Raw genomic sequence first — 27,075 nt, 5'->3', positions numbered from 1 at the left:
CATGGCTGACCACATCAAAAGCAGTAGAAAGGTCAAATTGTAGCAAAATGGTATATCGATTCTGAGATATTAAGCTTTGTACCTTAGAAATCAGAGAAACTAATAGAGTTTGGGACAAAAACCATGTTGAGATGGTAAAAGAATAGAGAATTTATCTAAATAGTTGGATAGTTGTTTGGAAATAATAGTTTCAATCATCTTTGTTAATAATGGAATATTAGCAATCGGATGGTAATTTGATGGTACTGTAGGATTCGTCAGTGCCTTTCAATAAAGGAGTAAGAGCTATATGCCCTATGCTCACAGAAAAATAACCATTATCCAAGAGAAAATTTATAAATAATGTTAATCAAAAGACAGCCTGGGAGGAGATTTTTTTGAAAGATATAAGATGGAAATGGATCCAGAGAACATCTGCTATACCCTAGTTTACTACATAACTTTCTAATCTGATCTTCATTGACATGCTCAAAATCTACAACACCCACCCAATCTGTCTTCTACAGTGAACTAAAAAAATGAGTTGGTATCTCATAACAGTTATCTGCCTACTGATCAGCACCAGATGAACCAAAGCCTACTTCATTCCTCCCAACAGTAGATCAAATAACTCCTCAGAATACACAGTCCCATCCTGGAGTCACCCTATGATAAACTGCGCCGACCACATGCATGGGTAATCCCAATGCTAGTTGGATCCCCCAGACACCAAAAACCATGCCACATACACATCACTAAACTAAACCCGGGCAACCTAATAAGAATCCCAACCATTTACACTAATGAAGTATTCACCTCAGTCCCATGTGAATATGTTAAAGCAAGATCAGTGGTCAACAAGACTGAAATCATAAAAGATCTCCTTGATGAATTACAACCCAGCTTCTCATTCCTAACTGAAACATGGATACCAAAGTAAGATGACCCCAGATTACAACTACTCTGCCCAGTAGATTACAAAATCTCCCAACTATTGATGACTGGTCACAGGTGCAGCGGTCTGGCAATATTGCACAAATTATCTTTTCACATCAAATTCATGGAATCTATAACTCTCGCCTACTAGAAATACTAATGGTAGAAATAAACAACGACTCTTCTGTTGCATACTATTCTACATCACTCCTGGAAAGTGGCTAGAAGCTGAACCACAGTTCTCAAACATTATCTCAACAACAGTACAATATGATTCCACTTTCATCATTGGAGACCTCAGCCTCTACCTAGACTCAACCTCAAACTCGCAAACCCTGAAATTCCTAGACCTCTTAAATGAGCTAGACCTCAAACCCTTGTTTCAATAACCCACACCTGAAAAAGTTCATCAGTTAGATCTACTTGTCTCCATTTCAGCAAAAAGCACAAGCTACCTAGAATTTAATTCCCTATCCAAAATACCTTGGTCAGTCCACCTACTCCTAGAATTCACCATATTCTGGAAAGAGATATAAACCAAGCTGACCCACCAAGTAGCCTCTTATTATAGAAACAAAGTAGCCCCTGAATCATGCTGGAAAGAAATAGATACCTCATTACTGTTCCTCCCAATCCCTGACCAAGACTTCCTGGACCATTGGAAAATGATCAATGAACAAATCCTGAACAAACTGACTCCATTCAAATGCAGTAAAATAATCTAAAGATCATCAGATAAGTGGTTTGACTCAGTATTTATATCCCTAAAATGAGCTTGCCGACAAGCCAAGCAGTACTGGTTTAAACACTCCTCCACAGAAAACAAGACTAAGTGGCACCAGAAAATCCTAGAATATAAATCATTACTGATGCAAAAGAAGAACGAATACTCTAAACAGATCAGCACTGAAGATAATCTTAAAATTAACATTGTTCTCAATATAAACCATATAAACTAAGATGTTTGGGGTCAAAAAATGGACCAAAATTGGGGGTCTTGGTTTATATTTGGGTCCTCTAGTCTGCACCCCTTCCTGACCCTGCCCAGACCTGTTGCAGGCCTCTTGTGGGCCTTCCTGGTCCAGTGGTGAGCCAGAAATTGGAACACCTACAGCCCTACTATATGCCCATAACTGCACGGATCAAGTTTAAATTATTCATCACTGCCTTTAAGATCCTGACAAGCAATGCCCCCAACTACCTAATAGAGTTGGCCATCCTACTCCTAAATGCCTCCAACAGATATTCCACTAGAAATATTTTCCACTTAAAATTCCCAGCATGCAGCAATATAAAATCTACCAGGCAAATTACCTTATCCATCCAATATCAATTAGCGAAATGCTGGAACCAACTACCACTAATACTGCGATCTTGTGACCACTATCTTAGGTTCAGAAAACTTTTTAAAGTACTAGCTGATGCCCCGGCGTTGCACGGGTATTTAATTATAGCAATAACACTGTAAATGGATTCAAATAAAGATACTTTATAGTGGTGAATGAAATTATTTTTTTACAGCTTTATAAAAAGTACAATATTCAAATTATAATGTGAAATATTTGACAAAATGAATACAATACAACTAACACAAAACTTGATTATAAACAACATTTTTAGTTTCACCTCCAGGAGCAAGAACATATAAATTCTTGGGTGAACCCACCCTTGAGCAAGCAACATAGAGTTGTCCATGGGAAAAACATGGGGATCTTAAATCCACTCCACAGTATGTAATAGTCTGTCCCTGTGATTTGTTGATTGTGATAGAGAATGCAAGTCTCACTGGAATTTGCAATCTCTTAAACTGAAAAGGAAGATGTGTTGCAAGTTTCGTTAAAATCGGGCAAGCCGTTTTTGCGTTGGCAGCTTTTTACATTTTTTCCATTGACATGAATGGGTGAAATCTGAATTTCTGTTTGTAGCTCCGCCCACATGTGCAGGTGGGCCGCGAGACACCCAGAACATATCACCCCAGGTAGTGAGGGATCTGCATTAGAGAATGACACGGTGACGGTTTACCCGCGGCCACCGCATTTAAGCCGCGGGTCACCGCCGAAAACGGGGAAGAAAACTAGCAGTCGCTGCGGTGACGGGGACAAGGCCATTCACCGACCGCGGAAACGGTGAACAGGTTTGTCCCCGCGGGCCAATGTACCCCCTTCTAGGAACCGCTATTTACCTGTGTTTCACCGTGCTCCTCATTTGTCAGATCAACCCTTCCTGCCAATCGCAGCAGAAGGGTACCCAACCCCTCCTGCCAGTCCTCCCAATGGCCTCCCCTAAGATCGCCGGCAGGAGGGTACCCAACCCCTCCTGCTGGACCCCCCCCCCCAACGAACCCTCCCACCCCGGAACCCCCTTAGTCTTACTTTCCAAGTTGGACCGGACAGCTCCTCGCTCGTCTGGCCAGCAGGCCTGCCTCCGTCCAAATGAGGCGGGTCCGCCCCTCCCCTCCCCTGCCTAACCCACAGGATCCTAGGGCCTGATTGGCCCAAGCACCTAAGGCCCCTCCTATAGCGGGAGTGGCTTTAGGTGCCTAGACCAATCAGGCCCTAGGATCCTGTGGGTTGGGCAGGGTAGGGGCGGGCCCGCCTCATTTGGACGGAGGCAAGCCTGCTGGCCATACGTGTGAGGAGCCGTCCGGTCCAACTTGGAAAGTAAGACTAAGGGGGTTCCGGGGTGGGAGGGTTCGTTGGGGGGGGGGGTCCAGCAGGAGGGGTTGGGTACCCTCCTGCCGGCGATCTTAGGGGAGGCCATTGGGAGGACCGGCAGGAGGGGTTGGGTACCCTTCTGCTGCGATTGTCGGGAGGGCCGTTGGGGGGGTCTACAGGAGGGGTTGGGTGCCCTCCTGCCGTGATCGCTGGGGGGAGGGGAGACTTGCAGCACTGCTTATACAGCGACTCTGGCTGTGAGGAACTACAGTAAGGCCAGTGTTGAACAGACTTCTATGGTCTTTGTTCCATGTGTGGTAAGACAGATTAGGATGTGTTAGATAGGGCTTCAACAGCAATTTCAGTAGTTGGAACATTAGAACAAAGTCAGGCAGATTTCTACAGTGTGTGTCTCATGTATGGCAAGACAGATTAGAATATGCTTCAATGGCAACTCCAGTAGTTGAGACTTAAAGAGAACACCAAGCAGACTTCTACGCTCTGTGTCCCTTCATGGGTTCTAATTTTGGCCATTGGGGTTCCTTGGAATAATTGTACCTAAAGGGAGGCCCTACATTCTTTGGGCTAAAGTACTTTCGGAAACCCTTTTGGCCCAAATGAGGTGTATGGGATGGGAGCTTGGGGGTTTGAAGGAGCTCAGTAAGATCTCTAGTAAAGAGGTGGGACTTTGTAAGCATTTAAAGTACATGTCGTGTTTGTTTTTGCATTGCTAGCCCCAGGGGTGGTGGAAGATTAGTGATTGAAAAACTGTATGAAAAATAACAATTTTAAATTTAGTGATCAAAATGTGTCAGTTTTGAGAATTTATATTAATTAATTTTTTTCTCTGCGTGTTTTGTTTTTGTATAGTTATTAACTAATATTTAACTAAGTTTTAAAGTTTTAAAGAATGTTTCCTTTATACGTAAATAAAGAAAAGTGAATGGGATTGCAGTGGCGGTGACGGGGCAGTGAATGGGGTGGCAGTGGCGGTGACGGGGCGGTGAAGAGGATGGTGAGACGGGGACGGGGCGGTGACGGGGATGGTGAGACGGGGACGGGGCGGTGACGGGGACCAATTTTTTCACCGTGTCATTCTCTAATCTGCATACCAAGTTTCGTTCAAATCGGGCAAGCCGTTTTTGCGTTGGCAGCTTTTTACATTTTTTTCCATTGACATGAATGGGTGAAATCTGAATTTCTGTTTGAAGCTCCACCCACGTGTGCAGGTGGGCTGCGAGACCCCCAGAACATATCACCCCAGGTAGTGAGGGATCTGCATACCAAGTTTCGTTCAAATCGGGCAAGCCGTTTTTGCGTTGGCAGCTTTTTACATTTTTTCCATTGACATGAATGGGTGAAATCTGATTTTCTGTTTATAGCTCCGCCCACGTGTGCAGGTGGGCCGCGAGACCCCCAGAACATATCACCCCAGGTAGTGAGGGATCTGCATACCAAGTTTCGTTCAAATCGGGCAAGCCGTTTTTGCGTTGGCAGCTTTTTAAATTTTTTCCATTGACATGAATGGGTGAAATCGGATTTTCTGTTTGTAGCTCCGCCCATGTGTGCAGGTGGGCCGCGAGACCCCCAGAACATATCACCCCAGGTAGTGAGGGATCTGCATACCAAGTTTCGTTCAAATCGGGCAAGCCGTTTTAGCGTTTGCAGCTTTTAACATTTTTTCCATTGACATGAATGGGTGAAATCTGATTTTCTGTTTGTAGCTCCGCCCACGTGTGCAGGTGGGCCACGAGACCCCCAGAACATATCACCCCAGGTAGTGAGGGATCTGCATACCAAGTTTCGTTCAAATCGGGCAAGCCGTTTTTGCGTTGGCAGCTTTTTACATTTTTTCCATTGACATGAATGGTAAAATCTGATTTTCTGTTTGTAGCTCCGCCCACGTGTGCAGGTGGGCCGCGAGACCCCCAGAACATATCACCCCAGGTAGTGAGGGATCTGCATACCAAGTTTCATTCAAATCGGGCAAGCCGTTTTTGCGTTGGCAGCTTTTTACATTTTTTCCATTGACATGAATGGGTGCAATCTGATTTTCTGTTTGTAGCTCCGCCCACGTGTGCAGGTGGGCCGCGAGACCCCCAGAACATATCACCCCAGGTAGTGAGAGATCTGTATACCAAGTTTCGTTCAAATCGGGCAAGCCGTTTTTGCGTTGGCAGCTTTTTACATTTTTTCCATTGACATAAATGGGTGAAATCTGAGGTTATGTTTGTAGCTCCGCCCACGTGTGCAGGTGGGCCGCGAGACCCCCAGAACATATCACCCTAGGTAGTTGGAATTACTGTGAGAATGGCAGCTTTTTACATTTTTTCCATTGACATGAATGGGTGAAATATGATGTTCTGTTTGTAGCTCCGCCCACGTGTGCAGGTGGGCCGCGAGACCCCCAGAACATATCACCCCAGGTAGTGAGGGATCTGCATACCAAGTTTCATTCAAATCGGGCAAGCCGTTTTTGCGTTGGCAGCTTTTTACATTTTTTCCATTGACATGAATGGGTGCAATCTGATTTTCTGTTTGTAGCTCCGCCCACGTGTGCAGGTGGGCCGCGAGACCCCCAGAACATATCACCCCAGGTAGTGAGGGATCTGCATACCAAGTTTCGTTCAAATCGGTCAAGCCGTTTTTGCGTGATCGCGGCACATACACACACACACACACACACATACATACACACATACATACCTCTGATTTTATATACTGTATATAGATTTCTCTTCCAAGGCAGGGAGCCAACCCTGAAGTAACTGAAATGGTCATTGTAAAAGCCTATTTCTAAACTGTCTAACGCAACTCCAGCGACATAACGGTGAGCCAACGATGACCTTTCTGAACTTGTAACTATGTATTTGTAGCTATGAACTAACTGTATTAATAACGGTACTGATCTACTGTACCTGTACTAGCAACTCTATTGAATGTCCATATCAAACTGGGTAAATGAACCAACCTCTTGTAATGTAATCCAACCTTGAACGGAATAGGTAAAGGCGGAATAGAAAACCAGATAAACATAACATACAGTAGAATTGCCTTTAATTGTAAGCCTTTAAACTCTGCATCAACTCTATTTGACCTCTAACTATGCTCTACTACCCTACTCAGCAGCAAGTACACTTTCTTAATCTAGTCCCTTTCTTCCTCCCCCCCGCCGCTCAAAGTTTCATCCAATCACCATCACTCTGTGGCTCTGTCCACCACTTTCTTGTGTTATATTATCAGACAGATAATAAGGCAGTTTTTCATATGCTACTGCTCTTTGAGAGCATACAGAATAATATGTGCTCACTTATGGATACATCTCATTGGAACCCAAGTGTGGGAAAGCACCCTCTGGTCTTTCTAGAAGCAAATCATTTAGGAAGCAATTCTATAATGGATTGATTACATTTATGTTTGCATTATACATGTAAATGTACTGTCTATTACTGTTGACATATGCATGTGTGCAATTAGGCATGTAATTATCAGCATTCCCTCAAATGCTATTTTGTCAGGGCACGCCTAAGTGGTATTGCACCTAAATGCAGGGGGGGCGTACACAGGAGTGGAACATAGGCAGGGCTGTCCCTTATATACATCTTGCAGAGTGCTGTAAGTTGAACACATGACCTCACATTTGGGCGCCCACTATTACATCAGGTCTATGGCTAGTGTAACAGTGGGCACCTAGATTTTAAGTACCGTGGTACCAGGTTATGCTAGTATTCTATAACTGGACACCCACAAACACAGTTGTATAGCTAGGGAGGTTGGAGCCCGGCATTGCTGTGCCATGTGCCCCCTGCTCTTTCCCACTGCTTGAGCCCCCTCTCCCCCCCCCCCCACCGCTTGAGCGCCCCCTGGTCCCATATACCTCTCAAAATGTTTGCTGGCATGAGCAGCATCTTCCACCTGCTGCTCGGGCCAGCCTTGGCTCACTTCTGACATCACGCCCTGGTTCTGTGATCTGGAAGTGACTCCAGCCCTCTTCGATGTGAACCACCTAGAAGTCATCTAACTATGGCGGTATAGAAGAATAAAGTTATTATTATTATTATTATTATCAGAAAGGAGCCGAGTAGCAGGTAGAAGTTACTTCTAATGCTGGTGAATATTTCAAGAGGTATACGGGGGAGGGGAGTGGGGGGGAAGATGAGGAGAGTGTCGGCACTCCTGCAAAGACGGCACCCGGGTGATCTGTCTGTCCCTTACTACGCCACTGTAGATGCCATTATAGAATAGGCTGTCGTTATACAGCTGCACAGATCCCAAGAAAAGGATCTGGGTGTCATCGTAGATAATACGATGAAACCTACCGCCCAATATGTGGTGACGGCCAAAAAAGCAAACAGGATGCTAGGAATCTATATATATAAAATCGGAGGTATGTATGTGTGTATGTATGTATGTGTGTGTGTGTGTATGTGCCGCGATCACGCAAAAACGGCTTGACCGATTTGAACGAAACTTGGTATGCAGATCCCTCACTACCTGGGGTGATATGTTCTGGGGGTCTCGCGGCACACCTGCACACGTGGGCGGAGCTACAAATAGAAAATCATATTTCACCCATTCATGTCAATGGAAAAAATGTAAAAAGCTGCCATTCTCACAGTAATTCAAAACCGGCTTGACCGCTTTGAACGAAACTTGGTATGCAGATCCCTCACTACCTGGGGTGATATGTTCTGGGTGTCTCGCGGCCCACCTGCACATGTGGGCGGAGCTACAAACAGAAATTCAGATTTCACCCATTCATGTCAATGGAAAAATTGTAAAAAGCTGCCAACGCAAAAACGGCTTGCCCGATTTGAACGAAACTTGCAACACATCTTCCTTTTCAGTTTAAGAGATTGCAAATTCCAGTGAGACTTGCATTCTCTATCACAATCAACAAATCACAGGGACAGACTATTACATACTGTGGAGTGGATTTAAGATCCCCCTGTTTTTCCCATGGACAACTCTATGTTGCTTGCTCAAGGGTGGGTTCACCCAAGAATTTATATGTTCTTGCTCCTGGAGGTGAAACTAAAAATGTTGTTTATAATCAAGTTTTGTGTTAGTTGTATTGTATTCATTTTGTCAAATATTTCACATTATAATTTGAATATTGTACTTTTTATAAAGCTGTAAAAAAATAATTTCATTCACCACTATAAAGTATCTTTATTTGAATCCATTTACAGTGTTATTGCTATAATTAAATACCCGTGCAACGCCGGGGCATCAGCTAGTTATTTTTAAAAGGGACGGTTAACAAGACTAAGAATGTTATAATGCCCCTGTATCGCTTCATGGTGTGAATTCATTTGGAGTATTGCGTTCAATTCTGATCTCCTTATCTCAAGAAAGATATAGTGGCGCTAGAAAAGGTTCATAGAAGAGTGGCCAAGATGGTAAAAGGGATGGAACTCCTCTCGTATGAGGAAAGGCTAAAATTTTTAGGCTTTTCAGCTTGGAAAAGAGATGGCTGAGGGGAGATATGATTGAAGTCTACAGAATCCCGAGTGGAATAGAATGGGCACAAGTGGATCGATTTTTCACTCCGTCAAAAATTACAAAGACTAGGAGACACTCGATGAAGTTACAGGGAAATACTTTTAAAACCAATCGGAGGAAATATTTTTTCACTCAGAGAACAGTTAGCTCTGGAATGCATTGCCAGAGGTTGTGGTAGAAGCGGATAGCGTAGCAAGGTTTAAGAAAGGTTTGGACAATTTCCTGGAGGAAAAGTCTGTTATTGAGAAAGACATGGGGGAAGCCACTGCTTGCCCAGAATCGGTAGCATGGAATGCTGATACTCTTTGGGTTTTGGCCAGTTACTAGTGACCTGGATTGGCCACCGTGAGAACGGGCTACTGGGCTTGATCCAGTAAGGCTAGTCCTATGTTCATATTAGGATACTTAAAAGGAGGCACCCATGTAGAGAACTCCCTCCATGTTTCCTGTTCTGTTTCATCACATGGATAGTCTGTTTGCTCTGTTCCATGGAGTTTATGTTTATTAAAAATCTTTATATACCACTCAATTTGCCAATATAATTAACAATATAATCCAAAGTAATGAAAATTACTCCATTTAAAAATAGGAAAGGCAAAGTAAAAAAACAAACAAACCCTGCACAGTCTTCACTGGTTTTCATGCTTGGGTTGTTTTTCTCTTTTTGCTTTTTAGTCCTCATATAGTCAGTTTTTACAGAGTTCAATTTTATCTTCATCTTTTCACATCTATTTCTTCACTAGGATTTCCTGGTGCTCTTGGAAGTTGATTGAACTTTTTTTTTTAACAGAATTGTTTGAATTTTTTTTTTCAACACTGTGGCCCAGAAGAAAGCCCCCAGTGGCTTTAAAGAAATGGCTGTGCAGCAAGTCCATATCCAGAATGGCATACACAACTGGAGCTTGCAGTACTTCAGCCAACAAAAACATTGTAGTCTAATTGGACAACTTGGTAGATATGTTTTATATCAAAAATCAGGGAGAAACAGGCTCATTCCTCCTGTCTTGGGAGAACTGTGAGAATTATCAAATGGGCTACCTCCCTCAGCGCCACATATCTGACTGAGAAAGAGTGCCTTGGTGGATAAATAGAAGTTTTACAACTACGGGAGTGGTCTATTTTGCGAAACACCTACATTGCACTTCTCCATGTTTCCTCAGAACAAGGATCCTTGATTCACTTCCAGGATAAGGACTTTGGATGCCTTCCTCCTACCTTGGAAGAGGGTCTTCTGCATGCATATCCTCTATAGTACCGCTGGCAAAAACGTCCCTAAAATTCAAGCAAGAGTTTATGACTCCCATAGCCTCTTATTGGTCAAGGCAAGGTTGGTTTCTTCCCTGTCAGAAGATGTGCTTCAGAAGGCTTATTATACTCAGTGGCATAGTAAGGGTGAGATTTCCCCCCCCCCATTGCGTGCGCATGCCCCCTTCCTTTTCCCTGTACCTTTTAAACTTCTCTGGCAGGAGTACCATGCCTACGTCAGAGTCGGTTTGCCCTTTGACGTCACTTCCTAGGCGCGGGTCCCGGAAGTGATGCCAATGCCAACGTGGGCAGCAACCTTGAACAGGGGAAGTAAAAAAGGTACCGGGGAAGGCAAGGGGGCGAGGAGAGGAGCAGGGGGAGTGGAGAGGAGGAGGGGTGCCCGGGGCTGAGCCCCCACCCTTACTACGCCACTGATTATACTTGATATAATGCCTACATTTCCAACCCAAAGCTCAGCCTTGGAATGTCAGCCTTGGAAATTCTCAGTGCTGGTTATGAAGGTGCAGCGTTAGGTCCATAACCCCTGCAGCCTGGATGTTGAAAAGATGATAACGGTTTTAAACCTGTCTGATTCCATGTCTTCAATCCTCTTGGCTTCTTGAGAGACTGCACTAAATGGTATTATTATTATTATTATTATTTAAATGGAGGTTATAAAAAACCTGGCAGAGTATAACCAAATATTCAGTTAAAAGGTTATAGGGACAGATTTTTCAGATTATGGGGAAGCACAAGTACAAGGGGGCACTCAGAGAAATTGAAAGGGGACAGGTTTAGAACAAACGCTAGGAAGTTCTTTTTCACCCAGAGGGTGGTGGATATGTGGAATGCACTTCCAGAGGCTGTGATAGGCCAGAACAAGTTACAGGGCTTCAAAGAAGGTTTGGATAAGTTCCTAGAGAACAAGGGAATTGAGGGGTACAGATAAGGGTTGAGGTTAGGTTATAGGGATAGGAGTAGAGATAGGTTATAAAAATAGTCAAGGACCACTGCTCAGGCAATGGGCCTGATGGGCCGCCGCGGGAGCGGACCGCTGGGCGCGATGGACCTCTGGTCTGACTCAGCGGAGGCAACTTCTTATGTTCTTATGTTCCTATTACATCTATTGACGGTTTTCTATAATCCACAACTACATACATATGTTATAGAATAGTGTCATTTGCATTCCAAAGTGCAGCATTTAGACCAGTGTGTCGCACACTGTGTGCCGCAGCAGATTAAAGTTCAAGTTCGATTTGTTTGATATACCGCAGATATAAAACTAGGGTAAATCTAAGCGGTTTACAATAAAATATTGTTTTAAAAAATGAAAATAGGAACAAAAAAGGGGACGGGAACAAAATGTACAAAACACAAAATTTCGATAAACAAGCAAGCAAATTATTGAGAACACGAGGAAAGGAAAGAATGAGCAGGTTACAATAAAAATGAAAGAGTGGGGAAGGGGAGGGAGTAGAACAAATAAGGGAGGGATAAAAGAACATATTTGATTTCTGCCCACGCATGTTGAGATGTAATCACAGAGACCATAGAAGGAGAAATTGCCTGTGATTATAACTGCACAAACAAAAGGTGAGCGTTAAGAGCAAAAAGTCTAAGATAAATAGCACGCCTTTAATTGCATCTAATGCCAGGTGTGCCATGAGACGCCCGCGGCTGACTGCTTACAGGATGTGCCTTTCACGGTGAGAGGCACGTCCTATAAGCTGTCAGCCTGCGCAGGGGCCTCTCCTCCTTTCCAGCCGCGGCCTCACGTTTAGTATGCCGCAGCTTCAAAATGCTTGCGGCACACTGTTGTAGACACGCTCGCACCTGCCGTAAACGTGGCTTAAGTGGGTGCGCTTAGATGTTGGTGTGTAAGTTCTAACTTATGCCTACCATTCTACAATGAAATCTGGATGTCCAGATCCTGTTATAGAATTTGCACTTAGGATGGTTTTGCACATGCGACCAATGTTCCAGCCTAAGGTGGTATTGGATTTCCACCTTAACCAGTCTATTTTGACCCTAGTAGACCTAGTATTGCCATAGCCAACAGAATCTGATTGACCAGCCGATAGTATCTCCATATTTGCCCAAAAAGTCTGACCTTAAAGACTTGTGTTAAGGCTCACAGTGTCTGAACCACAGCCATGCTGCGTACGCCTTTCAGCACTTAAGAAATGATAAATAGTACCGTAGTAGTGGTAAGCCCACTTCAGATCCACCTCTGTGGAGAAAAGTTGCATGGCTACTATTTATTTATTTAAAAATTTATATACCGCAGTTTCCATATCACATACATAAAATCTTGTTTCCCTACGATTATCACATATAACATAGACATATCTAAATAACATCATTAATCGTCCCTATTATAAACAGGGATAGAGCGCATATTCAATCAGTTCAGAAATACAAGCAAGCTTTAAATCATACATTGTTGTCAAAAAATTATAAAAGGTGATTATCAACTGAAACATACCTTAACATAAGAAGGCATTGGCAACTAGTTGGGTTTCTGTCCATACATTCATATCTTTTGGGAAAAAAATTGTGATAAGAGAATATGAGGGGCTGCTGAAAAGTTCTCAAGACAAGTGTGGAATAACTTGTAAGTTTCATGGCTCCACATCTCTCTCTTCTTGGTTGGGCTAAGAATTTTTCAACGGCCCCTAGTAGGTTTGGTCAATCCATCCTGAGGAATTTTGTAAGGATTTACAATCTAAAGCTTTCCCGCCCCCATCCCTCGGAAAGTCAGTTTTTAAGTTTTCTAGGCTGCCTTAATAAAATAAGAGGTCAAACATTTTAAAAAGCTGGTTTGCAGAAAAAAAATTGCTTTTATTGTCTCTTTTTTTCCTTTTTAGTTAAAAACAACCTGTTTTTGAGGAGTTTGTGTGTTAATCATTTTTAGTAAATCCCTTCATGGAGAAGGCTTCATGTAATCCACTTTGAATTCTTTGGGATAAAAGTAGACTATAAGGCACAGAATAAAATAGAGTCCCAGATATGAAGACTTCTTATCATGCATGCTTTCTGGTAAATCCAAGTTACTTGTAGCAAATATTTTAGTTGGTTAGCAGGCTAGAAGTCCTCACAGACACCCTAGACACCATGTGAGGCCACTGAAAGACCATGTGGAAAAAGAGAGCACAGGGAGAGGAATGAGGATTTCGGAAGGGAAAGGGAGGGGTCAGAAAGGAGGAAAGGTCTCTGAGATGCAAACGTGTTGTGCCTGTGTGGGAGGGTTAACATGCTGGAGAGGAGGTGAAAAATCTAATCTAGTCTTCACTTTATATACCAGGTCATCTCGCGTCGGAGTTTGACTCGGTGTACAAGACATCAAGAGATTAGGGGCTCCTTTTATTAGCTGTGCTAGCGGTTTTAGTGTGCGCTACAATTCCACGCACGCTAGACGCTAACGCCTCAATTGAGCTGGTGTTAGTTTTTCCGTGTAGCGTGGGGGTTAGCTCGCACTAATCTGCAATGCGCACTAAAACCGCTACCACAACTTAGTAAAAGGAGCCCTAGAATATGCATAAAATAAGGAGAAATAAAATATAATAAAAATTAGTTTAGTCTATCATAGAAGGAAACCTTGTAATGTTAACAATTAGTAGGTTCTGCATGTAAGCTAATTCGATATTGTGAGAATAGCAGGGTTTTTAAGGTTTTCTGAAATAATTGTAATTGGTATGTCATTCTAATAATACCAGGGAGTCCATTCCAAATCTCTACCAATTTGAAAACATAGGACTGACAAAGTTTTCCAGCTGATTTAATTCCCTTGAAAGAGGGAAACGATAATTTGTACTTCTGTGTGTTCCTCAAATAGCAGGTTCTATAAGCATTCCAGTGTAAGGGAATCAGAGGATCAAATATTCCATAAAGAAGTTTGAAAATAATACTTGCACATTTAAATTGGATCCTGAAGCGAACAGGAAGCCAAAGAAGCTTTCTAAGCAAAGGAGAGACATGATCAAAGTTTCATTTCCCAAAGATAAGTTTCGCCGCTGTGTTTTGTAACAATTGAAGACGTTGCAAGTTGCCTTGCTTGATACCCAGATATACAGAATTGCAGTAGTCCAATTGAGTAAGCACAGTGGACTGTACCAACAATGAAAATGTTCATGGCAGAGGATGAACAAGAAGAGCAATAGGATGCAGAATAGCAAAAAATGAAGAAGCAGGACCGTGATCACAGGAATACATATAGAGATTACGGTAAATAAGAAAGAAAATAAGCATACTTTAGAACTGGACCTCAAAACCGCCAGCTTGCTGTTTGACCGAGACTGCATAAGGAAAAATCCCTGACAGTCAAGGTGAATATGTGAAAGCAAAGAGCTTGAGTGGTTAGCAGCCTTGGAGCCGCTCCCAGCACAGTAACCCAAACATCAATATCCCGGCATTAAATTGGCAATTAGAGAAAATACGGAACAGGTACGAATTTAGAAGAAGATGGGAAGTGGATGAGGGTGTGGCATTTGCATCACACCACTGGAGCGATGCCTTGCTGGAAGATTAGGCGATGATATCACCATTGGCCTAGTTTCTCTGCTTTTAGTATTTCATTGAGGGACTGGTTTGTGCATGTTTCTAAGATGATGTGTTCCTGTGGGTTCATAGACAACCCCGCGAAAGACAAAGGCGCGCGCCGACAACTGAGCGCAAGGCGGAGGCACGCGCCGAAGAAAATTACAGTTTTTAGGGGCTCCGACGGGGTTTTTTGGGGGGGAGCCCCCCAGTTTACTTAATAGAGATCGCAACAGCGTTGTGGGGGGGTTGTAACCCTCCACATTTTACTGTAAACTTCCCTAAAAACAGGGAAAAAGTGAAGTTTTCAGTAAAATGTGGGGGGTTACAACCCCCCACACCCCACACAATGCCCCCACAACGCGGCGCGATCTCTATTAAGTAAAGTGGGAGGGTTCCCCCCTACCCCGTCGGAGCCATAAAAACAGTAATTTTCTGTGGCACGTGCCTCCGTGCTGCGCTCAATTGTCTGCGCCTTTGTCCCGGCGCACTTTTGACCTGACACCGTTCCTGTATTACTGCTTTGAGTCTGAGAGATAGAAGTAATGAATATGTTGAATCATTTGAAAGGAAACTCTGCAATGAGAGGGCATAGGTTGAAGTTAACAGGTGATAGGCTCCAGAGTAATCTGAGGAAATACTTTTTTACGGAAAGGGTGGTAGCTGCGTGGAACAGACTCCCAGAAGAGGTGGTGGAGAGAGAGACTGTGTCTGAATTCAAAAGGGCCTGGGATAGGCATGTGGGATCTGTCAGAGAGAGAAAGAGATAATGGTTACTGTGGATGGGCAGACTAGACGGGCCATTTGGCCTTTATCTGCCATCATGTTTCCATGAAGGTTTAATTTTGTACCCTATAGAGGTTGTGTCAGGTGCTGTATACTTAATTATTCGGTGAAACATATAGTTTGACCATAACTCTGCGATGCTTAGAAGGTTTCCCATTATATTTAGTAGTTGCAATAATGTTTTAGCGTGGTACACTGAAAAGCCATTATTTTCTAGTTGTATTTGTCTATCAGATATTTGGGGAGGAGGTATTAATTACTGTAATTTAGTCATTTTCCTCCCTTTTAGAAAACCGCGATAGCATTTTTTTTTTTTTGCGCAGGCCAGCACATTGAATGCTCTGCGCTGCTCCCGACACTCATAGAGTTCCTATGAGCAGTGCAGAGTATTCAGCACGCCGGCTTACTACTATTACGTATCACTTATATAGCGCTGAAAGGTGTATGCAGAGCTGTACATTTTTATATTTATAGACAGTCCCTGCTTGGAAGAGCTTACAATCTAACTTGGACAGACATACATAACATATAGTGTTGGGGTTGCAATTGCGGTTTTGTAAAAGGGGCGGCGGGAGAAGGAGGTTAGTTTGCTAATTCTTGCAACAATTACAGTGTTTCACCAGCTCAAGAGTCTTGTAAAATAAGCTTATTGCATTCATAATTTGATGGGTGGAAAACTTATTTTCTAATAATGCTGTTCCTCCTCTAACGACTTCATTTTCTTGCAGTACCACCCAGAACCTGCAACTCCCTCACTGCTGCCCGCCTCAGCATTGCCATTGGACTTGCTAAACAATGCTGTTGCTGGCTTTAGCACCGTGGAAGAACTTATGAGGTATCTTGAACCCGATAGGTGGCAACTGGACATAGAAGACTTGTACAGAACAACATGGCAACTACTTGGAAAGGCTTATATCCATGGAAGAAAATCTAGAGGTACAGCTTGATGTATTGATATTACACAGTTTTTAATAAATATTTATTTATTCATTCAGTTTTCTATACCGTTCTCCCAGGGGAGCTCAAAACGGTTTTCATGAATTTATTCAGGAACTCAAGCATTTTTCCCTGTCTGTCTCGGCAGGCTCACAATCTATGTAATGTACCTGGGGCGATGGGGGGATTAAGTGACTTGCCCAGGGTCACAAGGAGCAGCATGAGTTTGAACCCACAACTTCAGGATGCTGAAATTGTAGCTTTAAGCACTGTGCCACACTGTCTTCTCATCTTGTCAGTGCCGTCGCGGGGGGGCGTCGATGCCGCTGAGTTCCGTCTGAAGAGCTGAGAAGTGGCGCTGTTCACACCAGAATCTCTCAGCAGACCTAAGATGCTGTTTTAGGAGGCAAAGACCACTATGGAACCCTAGTTCTTTTTGGACTAAAGAGGGAGTAATCATAAAAGAAGGGGCAATGTAGTCCAGAGCTGTGTGCAAGCTCTGATTTCAAGAGTCAGCTTGTTCTTCTATAGGAAGGGAGAAAAAACCCGAAGGAAAAAAAAGTTAAAAAAGGGGAGTGCATTCCAAATGGTTAACTCAGGTCAAAACCTGGTTTGAAGATAAGTAGTATGGGTGCAAGACTTGGGGAAAAAAAAATAAGAGACAGTTTAAAAAACACTAAGAAATGATCTGACCAAGAGAATGGGAGTGAGGTAGACTGAGACACAGGAAAAAATGGTTGAGGGCACCAGAACAAGGTCCAGCATGTGACCTTCTATATCAGCTTGAAAGTTTTCGAAGACAAGAATCCACTTCATAAGATACATGAAGTGAAGCTCAGGAGATGGGCACATGTACTCCTAATATAGACGTATGGGGGAGGGAGTGGGACAGAAAGAGAAATTATTGAAAAGTTCAGGGCAGGGTGTGGAAAGGGAGTGATAATAGCAGCATATTTCACTAACAGTTATGGTGGGTGAGAGAGAACAGAGACAGGATAACCTCAGAAAAGTTAAATCAATATTCAGGCTGAGGGCTGTGGCGTTAAGTGTTTTGATGAGTTCCAATTCAGCAGTTTCTCACCGGAGCGGTTGCCATTACTAGTGTCAGATTTGCATTCAAAAGGAAGAGTAAAGGGGGATGGGACTTGTATACCATTTTGTCTGTGTGGTTTAAACAATCAAAGCAGATTGCGTATTTTAGACAGGTACACTTCTCCTTCCAAATTCACAGGTTTAGAATTCGCGACTTCAATTATTCACGAGTTTCTAAACCCTGAACCACCCCCGCCTCCCGGACCTCCCTACACTATACCTGGTGGCCTAGCAGTGAAGCGGGGGCAGGAGTGATTTTCCTATGCTCTTGCCCTGTGCAGAGCCGTCAACAAAAATGGGTGCCGTGAGTTCCACTGTAGTCTCATTAGACCATGGGAACTTATGGCAGCCATTTTTGTTGATGGCTTTGCACGGGGCAGGAGCATCAAAAGATCGCTCCTGCTCCACTTCACCGCTAGACCACCAGGTAAGGTGTGGAAAGGTTCAGGAGGCAAGAGGGTGGCGGGGGTGGGTCAGAGTCAGCCCTAAAAGTTATTTGCGATTTTTTTTCATATTTGCGGGCTGGCTCTGCTCCTGGCAGGTGGGCCGACCTAGACTTAGTCGTACAGCAAGTATAACCAAAAACTTGAGCAGGTTGCCCAGTTGGAACTTATACATTTTGACTTAAATCAAGACAAAACAGGTATAAGTTCTGAATAGGGGCCGCTGAGCTGATTGCGGCTGCCGCGATCAGCTCAGCAGCCCTGGCAACCTGCCACCCCTCCCCCCCCCCCCCCCGCAACGACCGCGGCATGAGAGATGGCCAGACATTTGCTTGATGGTCGGGATATTAAAAACTAATAAACTTGGAACTTGGATCTCCCCTGCCACAATCGCGATCCCCACCACGAGAGACGGCCAATCTCTCCTACTGTGATCGCGATCCACCCCACCCCCGAACCCCGAAACAATACCGGCAGGAGGGAGCCCAACCCCTCCTGCTGAGACGCACCCGTGACACCCCCTGAAACAATACGGCAGGAGGGAGCCCAAGCCCTCCTACCGAGACGCACCTGTGACCCCCCCACCCCCCTAAAATACGGGCAGGAGGAGCCTAAGTCAACTCGGCCAATTCCGGTTGGCCCAGGCACCTAAGGCCCCTCCTGTTGGTGGGGCCTTAGGTACCTGGTCCAATCAGGCCCTAAGGCCCGCCATTCGGAGGATGACGGGTCTGCCGGACGGACGGGCTTGGGACCCATCTATCCAACTTACCGTAAGTGAAGAGGGGGTATCGGGGGTGGGGGTGGGTCATGGGGTTCAGGGGCGATCGGGAGTTGGAGGGCTGATCGGGAGTTTGGGGGGCATTTACAGAGGAGTACGTCGTGAGAAGGAGGGCCTGGGATCCCTCCTGCCCATATTTTAGGGGGGGTGGGAGGTGCGCCGTGGGCAGAAGGGGTTGGACTCCCTCCTGCCTGTATTTTAGGGGGGTGGGGGGTGTCGTGGGTGCGTGTCAGCAGGAGGGGTTGGGCTCCCTCCTGCCGGTATTGTTTTGGGGGTGGGGGTGGATCACGATTGCAACAGAAGGCATCGAGCATCTCTCCTGCCGCGATCGCGAACCCCCACCCCCCTGAACTGCCATGAACCACAGCAGTTCGGGGGTTGGGATCGCAATCACGGCGGGGGAGATGAGCCATCTCTCCTTCAGCGATCATTGCTTGGGGGGGGAATTCTGTAACCGGTGTTGTTTTTGACAGACACTGGTTACAGAATCCAGCTTTCAGGAGAAGACTGGCCCCTCCTTTGCCTAAAAGGTCTTGTTTTGGGCGTTTGGGACTTGGGCTATTTTTGGGTTGATAATGTGTTGTAAGTTTAAATGTAGTGGTGGTCTGAGCGATTAAACTGCTGAACGTAGAGGTAAGCCATTCTAATAAAAACCCTCATTTTGGATGCTTTTTTTGAGAATGGACATTTTCCCTGCTGCTTCTTTCAGCGTTTAGGGCCTTAGGCCAAAAGGGGACTTAGATGTTGTTTTTTTATTATGCCCCTCCATGCATATAGCTAGTGAATGCCCATGCCTAGATGTATGCATGAATTTGCACAACTTATAATATTCTCTAATTTATACATATACATATTTGCTCTACCTACACGCTCACTTGCAAAGTGTATGTCATCAGAACATGATGTGTACTTTTCAGTTGGTATTCCAGAACATAAGAACTGCCATCTCCGGATCAGACCCATAGTCCATCGAGTCCGGCGATCCGCACACGCGGAGGCCCAGTCAGGTATACCTGATGTAGTTTTAGTCACCCATATCCCTCTATGCCTCTCGAAAGGAGATGTGCATCTAATTTGCCTTTGAATCCTAGCACAGTCGATTCCTTAATAACCTCCTTTGGGAGAGCATTCCAGGCGTTCACCACTCGCTGCGTGAAGCAGAACTTCCTGACATTTGTCAAGTTTCAAGTTTCAAGTTTCAAGTTTAATACGTTTTTGATGAATCGCTTCTTCTAAATTCGAAGCGATGTACAATATAATAAAATTACAATGTAAAAACAAAATCATAGAAGATACTACTAACAAGGTTAAAAAAACAAATTTGACAAAACTGGAGACAAAAGGAAAATAAGGGGATGAAGTTACATTTTAAATACAGTAGAATATACATAAAGGGAAGGCACATATGGGAGTCCTAGACTTGTCCCCCCTTAGCTTCAAACCATGTCCTCTTGTCCGTGTCGCATTGGACAATGTAAATAATTTATTTTCCTGCTCTGTTTTATCGATGCCTTTCAGCATTTTGAACGTCTCGATCATGTCCCCTCGCAGCCTCCTCTTCTCAAGGGAGAACAGTCCCAGTTTCTTGAGTCGTTCCTCATATTCCAAGTTCTCCATACCTCTTATTAGCTTCGTTGCTCGTCTCTGCACCCTCTCCAGCAGTTTTATATCCTTCTTTGGGTTGGGAGACCAATGTTGGACACAGTATTCCAAGTGTGGTCTGACCATTGCTCTATAAAGTGGCATTATGACTTTCTTCGATCTACTCGTGATTCCTTTCTTTATCATGCCTAACATTCTGTTTGCTTTCTTTGCCGCTGCCGCGCATTGTGCCGATGGCTTCAGGGACCTATCTATCAGTACACCCAGGTCCTTTTTTTGTTCGCTCTTACCCAGAGTTGCGCCTGACATTCTATACTCGTGTTCCTTATTCTTACTACCTAAATGCATTACTTTGCATTTCTCCACATTGAACTTCATCTGCCATTGCTCTGCCCATTTCTCTAACTGATACAAGTCGCTCTGGAGTTCCTCACTATCCTCCTGCGATCTGATTGCCCGGCATAGCTTTGTGTCGTCTGCAAACTTAATGATCTCACTAGATATTCCGTCTTCCAGGTCATTGATATAAATATTAAATAGGATCGGTCCAAGTACCGAGCCCTGGGGCACACCACTAGTCACTTTCTCCCAGTCTGAGAACTTCCCATTTATGCCCACTCTCTGCTTTCTGTTTTCCAGCCATTTGCCTATCCACCTTTGTATATCTCCCTCTATTCCATGGCTTTGTAGTTTCCTGAGAAGTCTTTCATGTGGAACTTTGTCGAATGCTTTCTGGAAGTCCACTTGTGTACATAAATGATTAAAATATTACCATTTACACCTTCTTGCCAACTTAGACCTGGCTCAACCCGTGTTATGCTTATTGCAGGAATTTTATCATGCAGTAGTTTTTTACACATAAGAACATAACCTTACTGGGTCAGCCCAATGGTCCATCTCACGGTGTCAAAGTAGCCCATTCTCACGGTGGCCAATCCAGGTCCCTACTACCTGGCCAAAACCCAAGGAGTACCAATCCAGGGCAAGCAGTGGCTTCCCCCATGTCTTTCCCAATAACAGGCTAACAGTGTAGATTTGTAAACAAGAATTCTCTGGTGCTATTTCTCAGTAGTGTGTAAAGTTTCAACTGTATCAAGCCTTGATTTTATTTGAAGTTTGCTTAATGCATTAGATATCTGTATTTCCTCCACCCATCACATATTTAATACTTAATTTCAGCAAAAGTAGTATTGGTTTTTCTAAAGAGAGTAATTCATACACAAATACTACCACAGTTACCTAAAGATGCAATTGTAAAATTGTTCAAAAATTCCTTCTGTTGCCTGTAGGCCAGTTCAACAATCACAATTAATCAGGTATAGGGTCTTTTGCTGAAGAAACCATGCTTTAGCAAAACCTAGACCAATGAAAATGTTCCTTGCTTTAATAAACCAATAGCAATATGTATCTCAAGGTATTCTTTGATTATATTTGATATATTTAACCTTTTGATGGTGTAACTGGAAAAATAAGAACAGTTTACTGTTTCTGGTGTTCATGAAGCATTTCCATCCCTACAAACACTAATGGTTCAGTAAAAATTAAATGAGACATCCCGGATGGTTTAATTAATTTGTTCTTCTCTTTCTTGCCTTTTGTTGTTTTAAGTGGTAGATCTGAACCTTCTAAAAGAAGAAGTACGACTTTACAGCTGCACGCCACGCAACTTTTCAGTATCACTGAGAGAGGAGCTAAAACGAACAGATGCCATTTTCTGGCCAGGTTGCTTGTTGGTCAAGCGATGTGGAGGAAACTGTGCCTGCTGTATTCATAATTGCAATGAATGCCAATGCATTCCAACCAAAGTCACCAAAAAGTACCATGAGGTATTCTGTGTTCCTCATTAATACATGTTAATAATATTACTATGTGTATTTACATAATGGAATGATAGTAGAATGAGTTGGGAAATGATAAAACCAGCACCTAAACTTAGGCACTGGTAAACACTTTACTGATGCCTCAATTAATTGAAAAACATCATTAGAAACAGCAACAAAACGGCAAGGTTGAGGTGCCGGAATCACATCTACATAGGCGCTTTAGGCCACAGAACACCACAGGCGTTGCCATTCAGCAAATTACATATAATTGGAAGGATTGGAGGAGATTAAATTATAACTTTTGGTGGAACTCTTTATGCCATATCTATAAAATGGAAAGGTTTATTGCATTACAACGGGGATATTTTAAGAAATTTCAGGATGTGTGGATACCATTAACAAAATATTGTAAAGATTAATTGAAATTGTTTCCCTTATATTTATCAATTTAAGGGGTAGGGAGGGGGGGAATATTATTATTATATGTTTTATATGATAATGGAATATATGGGTGGGAGGGATGGGAAAGGGGAAGGGATAAGAATTTATATAATGTACCAATGATTGTTTGTAAGTGATGTATTTATTGTTAATGTGAATGAATATATTTAACACTTAATGTAATTTTGAAAATGAATAAAGAATATTTAAAAAAAAAAAAAAAGAACATAAGAATAGCCTTACTGGGTCAGACCAATGGTCCATCAAGCCCAGTAGCCCGTTCTCATGGTGGCCAATCCATGTCACTAGTACCTGGCCAAAAGCCATGGAGTAGCAATATTCCATACTACCAATCCAGAGCAAGCAGTGGCTTCCCCCATGTCTTTCTCAATAACAGACTATGGACTTTTCCTCCAGGAAATTGTCCAAACCTTTCTTAAAACCAGCTACGCTATCCGCTCTTACCACAATCTCTAGCAAGTAAAACAAAACCCGTGGAATGATCAGGTTCCACTTTCATATCTAGTTTAGTTGTAAAGCAACATATATGTGGCATCCTTATTTTCAAAATTGACTTCAATTTTTACATTTCAGGTTCTTCAGCTGAAGCACAGGAGTGGTATGAAAGGATTACACAAATCCTTGACTGATGTCCTCCTGGAACACCATGAAGAATGTGACTGTGTGTGCAAAGGGAACACAGATGGATAAACAAACCTCTCTTCTTCATAGTATCTAGTCAGTGCTCATGTATGTTCTGGGACTTGAGCATTATCTTTCTCTAAGCCTCATTTGCTTGATTTGGTGATCTTCCACCTTTCAAATGTAGAGCAAGTTAACAAGAGGATTCAGCTCAAACTGGGATTACGAATTATATACTGGTTCTGCTGCTTGGAGACTATATCAAAGGACAGCCAAAAAAAGACAATGAGAGATTTTTTTTTTCTCTAGCTTCTAAGATTGTCCAATAAAATAAGCCTGAAATAAAAAAACAAATCGTATGAATATTAAGAAAGAAAGTACTTTCCAGACTCTTCTGAACACCTGCCTTTGCTGACCAAACTAGTTTTGGAGCTCCATTTTAATGTACATATGAATATCACCATCCAGGAAGCCATAAACTCTTTATCTCTGCTTGTTCTGAGATCACTATATTTTGTGTCTTACGTATTTGGCTTTTATTCATTCAGTGAGGAGAAAGTGGACTTTATTGGTTGGGTACTAGAAGGAATAACTGGAGTTTACTATGGTCCTCATTTATATGTGTTTCAACTTACATTACTGATTATGGGACCAACCCAGTAAACAGAAGGAACCAGCATTAAAATAAGCAATGACCATATGTCCATGATGGCCTACACACTGTTCTTGTTGTTTGTTTGTTTTTTTTGTCGCTTGATTTTGTTTTTTGTTTTTTTGTTTTTTTTTGTGGCTTGTGTACATTTTGTATTCTTATTTTAATATTTTGACCATATACTTGGTTTTCTAATCTTGTTAAATATATCTATTTTTACCAAAGGTATTTAATATTTTCTCCTTTATTTCAAACTAGATCAGTTTTTGTTTAGGTTTTTAAGTTGTTAAAAGTAGTGTTCTGCAGTGACAATATGTCATTATTTGTATATGGTGCTAAACATCTGGGTTTTTAAAAAAAAAAACGTTTGAGTAGTATACTGTATTGCTAGAGACAAAGAATCCATTAGTGTTCCCTCAATTGACTAGCTGAGTTTTCCAGTTCCTTCCTTACCCTTCCCACCTACCCCAAACCCATTACTCTCCTTTCTTAAGTTGCTTATTATTTCATGAAAGTTTCAGCAATAGATAAAAATAGGATATTGTAGAAAATGTTGTGAAATTCCCTGCTGTGTGCTGAACTTTTTTTTTTGTTACATAGACTCAAAAAAACATGCTCAGACTTGTTTTCTACTGGGGGAATATTGCAGTTAATAGAAGCAGCACAGTACCTCAGTCCCTTTGGATAGAAATGTATCCCCTGACTAGGACATGCCCGGGGGTCCGGCGTCTTTTCAAAACTCAGTACTTTCTCTGGGTTTTGAAAAGCTTCCTCCACATCATGTCGGGCAGGAGGGCATCCGCGCATGCGTGAATGCCTTCCTGCCCGATGGGATGGGGTTGGGTGGAACTGGGCAGGCCTGGGGTGGGTCTAGGGAACCAGATTTTACTAATATAAAATCTGGCAACCCTACCCCTGACCAAATACTTGATGAGTCTCTCATATTTACTGTTACATGTTGCCTCCAACCCAACTAAGTTGTCAATTCCCAGGATCGATTAATCACATGCAGTGGCACGATCTTGTTCGATGTTGCAATATCGGTAATTCCACTCATCGATGCTTATGATCCCACCAACAGCAGAATCCACAATTATTTGGTTTGGGTTATGGTTTAAGATGGTTTTAAGTTCTATTATGTTTTCTGAAACTACAGGAGAATGTTAAATTGAATCCTTTCAGCCACTGAGATATGATTTTCAACCTTCAAAGGAATATCAAGGGGCTGTGAAAATTGTATTGTTTACATGGACACAAAGAAGCATCTAGGAATCAATAGTGCCTGAATAAAGCATAACGTAAAGTTTTCTGCATAATATTACCTGTGATTTGTACTTCTGCTAAATACAGTTATGGTACAGTTGTATTTCCCATGTATATTCGTTACCCAATGCACTTAAACCAGTTTCTTGCAAAGTGGAAGGGAAGCAATAAAGCATTTGCTTGAAACAGCTCCATTGCTTTGCGATCAGTAATTTTAAAAAAAAAGTTTTCCAAGCCATGCTCTTTATTTCCTCAATTTTTTTTTTTTTTTAATTTAGGCATTTTCTTTAAAAGAGTTTCTGTGAACATAGTATCATCATAAAATGTCTTATGCAAGCAGTTAGGAATCTCAAAAATAACTAATGACTGCCATGGAAGAAAAACAGCTCTTATTTGCCTCTCCACAGTATAGAGCATGTTTTTTACACTATTTTTCTTACTAGTAAAAACATATTATTCCCATTGCTATTTAGCTAAAACACATACTTCAATAATCCAAGTAAAATTTATCAACTTTCTCTCAGTGTGAAATTGCAATGGTTTGATTTTCCAGTAATTTCACTGGGGTCTTTAAAGGCTGTGATAACCTCTTATTAAATCAATACATAAATTATTTAAAGATGACATATATGGCCATTCAGTACCACAAAAGTCACCTCTTCGAATGTGTTTAAAGTCTTGAAAGTTTATATATAGCATCTTTAGTCAAACATTATACAACTTCAATCAAGAGTATTACAAAATGCAAATAATTTTATTCAGAACCAATAAATTTACTAAAGGGCTACAGGAGGCATAAGGTAGTGGTGGTTGGTGATTCCCTTCTGAGGGATTCAGATGTGTCCATCTGCAGACCAGACATGATGTCATGAGAGGTATGCTGTCTGCCTGGTGCCAAAATCCAAGATGTTACAGAGAGCTTGCCGAGATCCATCAAGCTTGATAACTATTATCCAATACTGCCAGGTATCCCTGCGAATGTATCAAACGTGACTTTGTAGCTCTGGGAGAGAAGGTGAAGCAGTCAGGCTGCACAGGTGGTATTCTCATCCATCCTCCCTGTTGAGGGTAAAGGCCAGGGCAGAGAAGCTCACATCCTGAAGATGAATATATGGCTAAGTAGATGGTGTCATCAAGATCGTTTTGGCTTCCTGGACCATGGGATGATTTTCCAAGGGCTGCTGAGCAGGGGTGGTGTGCACCTATGAAAGAAGGGAAGAAATATTTCAGCAGCAGGCTGGCTAATCTACTGAAGAGGGCTTTAAACTAAAAATGATGGGGCAGGGTGATCAAAGTCCTCAGGTAAGTAAAACACTGAATACCTCTACACAGATGGGAAAAGGGATCAATGTCTGTAAAGCAGTATATTCTAATGCTCAAAGTATAGGAAACAAGATTCTGGATCTAGAAGCTGTGATGGAAGATGAGTTGGATATAGTGGCAATCATGGAGACTTGGTTCATGGAGAACCATGACTGGGATGTAGTTATACCGAGCTATAATCTGTTCAGGAAAGACAGGGTAGGAAGAAAAGGAGGGGGAGTAGCGTTATATATTAAAGATCATATTAAAGCCACACAATTACCGTATCTGCAGAGCAAGGAAGAGGCACTGTAAATCAATTTGGTAAGAGGGAATGGTAAATATATTTACATTGGTATGATATACAGGCCTTCTTCACAGACAGAAGAAGTTGATAGAAATTTAATAGTAGACATTCAAAATATATCTAAAAAAATGTGACGTTTTACTAATAGGTGAT

At 42.6% G+C, this 27,075-nt stretch overlaps 1 protein-coding gene across 1 annotated transcript in view; it reads left to right on the top strand.

Annotated features, from left to right (window-relative positions):
- The window catches only part of PDGFC (platelet derived growth factor C), a 471,080-nt gene extending 445,577 nt beyond the window's left edge, over positions 1–25,503 (top strand). Inside the window, exons 5-7 of the mRNA XM_033941302.1 lie at positions 16,370–16,577; positions 22,101–22,318; positions 23,351–25,503. Coding sequence (XP_033797193.1) covers positions 16,370–16,577; positions 22,101–22,318; positions 23,351–23,467 — 543 coding nt within the window. The 3' untranslated portion in view covers positions 23,468–25,503. The remainder of the gene's footprint in view (positions 1–16,369; positions 16,578–22,100; positions 22,319–23,350) is intronic.
- The last annotated feature ends 1,572 nt before the right edge of the window (positions 25,504–27,075 follow it).

The sequence above is a fragment of the Geotrypetes seraphini genome, chromosome 1 (assembly GCF_902459505.1).
Source record: "Geotrypetes seraphini chromosome 1, aGeoSer1.1, whole genome shotgun sequence".
Classification (NCBI taxonomy): Eukaryota; Metazoa; Chordata; class Amphibia; order Gymnophiona; family Dermophiidae; genus Geotrypetes; species Geotrypetes seraphini.
This window is presented reverse-complemented; position numbering and strand designations above follow the sequence as displayed.